Below are 1,688 nucleotides of genomic sequence, written 5' to 3' on the forward strand. Positions count from 1 at the left end.
TCGTGCCTCTCCCTCGTTCTCACTGCTTTGTTTGTTTGCCACAAATTGAACCCCTCTTTTACCTTCTCCTTCCGCTCTTCCACTTCTTCGGAAAATAGAACGGCTTGGGTTCTTTAACTTGTAGTTCGATCAAGCGGTAACATTCCTCTCATTTCATTTGTTGGTATTCTTTTTATTATTATTGTTATTATTTTGTTTTTCCTTTTTTTTTTCGTTGACGCTATTGTTATCGCGTGTGTGTGTGTGTGTGTCTGTGGAGAGTATTAGTGTGTGAATTTGAGTCCGTCATTAGCGTTAAAAAACATTTTGTCCCTGATGCATAGCGATGACAAGCAGGCACAGCGGTATCCGAGAACGAGTGATGCTGCGCGGGTTCATTCCACCTTAAGAGTTGGACAAAACACATCCGATAAGGTTCCGTATGGCCGTTTGAGCAGTCAAAGCGGGCCCGGCACCCCACGCGGTGATTTGTTTCCGCCTTCCAATGGACTTTCAAAGGTAGAAGGGGAAGAGACACCAGCAGCAGGTGCATGGCAATACCCATCCGAACCCATGGCAACACCCAACACGCGATCGGTCCAGTTGAATGGTGCACTACCGGTTAAAAATGAAGAGGGAGAGACGAAATGTAGTGGTGATGCCATACGGGAGGAGGGAACAAAAGATGGAGGTGATGGAGTTATTATTGGAATAGATGCTGCTGTGGAGGCAGGAGTGTTAGTTGCAAACGAAGAGAGTGGCAAGGAGGATGAGAATAGGGAGAGTAATGTCAACAGTACGCCTTGTGCCAGTGGCACCAATGAAACCATTGCTACTGCCACACCTACCCTTAGTAACGCTACCGCAGCTTCTGTTGTATTAACACCTGCAGTGCCTGCTTCCACTGGATTGCGTGCATCCAGGCGTTTGTTGGATTTCACGGGCTCCACAAACGTTAGTAATGGCCCTCGTGCCGCTAGTAGACTTTTCGACGTCAAACCAGTGGGAGGCGGGGCTCAGGCGGCATCACAAGGGGTTGGATTTCTTCGTCTCTCCAAAACGGTTCCATCAGCAGCATCGCAAGCGGTGAGTGCTCGAATGAGGACTTCTCGAAAAAATGGACCGACTCTTAGCGCCACTAGCAGGGGTCACAGCAGTACCGCTCATGAGAATCTCCCCTGCCGTAACGATTACACGTCGTTAAGGTTAAAGGAGCAACGGAGACGGGAATTGTACGCATGGAATGAAGAGTTACGGCGGCAGGATAAAAGTGACATGTCCGCTGATGCCGTGTGATTACTTTCCTCCTTTTCTTTTCTTTTCTTTTCTTTCTTTTCCTCCTTTTTCTTTTTAGTTTTTACCTTTTAGTGTGTGAATTGCTTGAAATGTCATGAGCGGGAACGGCAGAGCTCCCTTTTTTTTTTGTTTCCGAGGTTGTTGTTCTGCTTCGTTCCATCTCTCTGTACTTTTGCCCTGTTTAGCGTTTACATGTATGTGATCATTTTAGTGCGTTAAAGCGTGCATGCGCATACGTAGATGAAAAAAAAAGTATATAAATATATGTTTATTTATCAGTGAATGTGTTTGTGAGCCGTGGATTTATTAGTGTTTGCGGTTATTATGATGTACGGGAGGGAACACGAAAAAGGGTACCGAGAGGAAGTAAAGGGAAAGTGCACACCTGTGAAGTGTCTTCTTTTTTTTTTTTT

At 45.8% G+C, this 1,688-nt stretch overlaps 1 protein-coding gene across 1 annotated transcript; it reads left to right on the top strand.

Annotated features, from left to right (window-relative positions):
- Positions 1 to 315: 315 nt before the first annotated feature.
- Positions 316 to 1,275, top strand: TEOVI_000904500 (uncharacterized protein; the record flags this gene model as incomplete). Its single annotated transcript, XM_067220045.1, has 1 exon — positions 316 to 1,275. The coding sequence occupies one exon, from the start codon at positions 316 to 318 to the stop codon at positions 1,273 to 1,275; it is 960 nt and encodes a 319-aa protein (XP_067076146.1).
- Positions 1,276 to 1,688: the final 413 nt, after the last annotated feature.

This window comes from Trypanosoma equiperdum, assembly GCF_001457755.1.
Source record: "Trypanosoma equiperdum strain OVI genome assembly, contig: ctg_1042, whole genome shotgun sequence".
Lineage (NCBI taxonomy): Eukaryota > Euglenozoa > Kinetoplastea > Trypanosomatida > Trypanosomatidae > Trypanosoma > Trypanosoma equiperdum.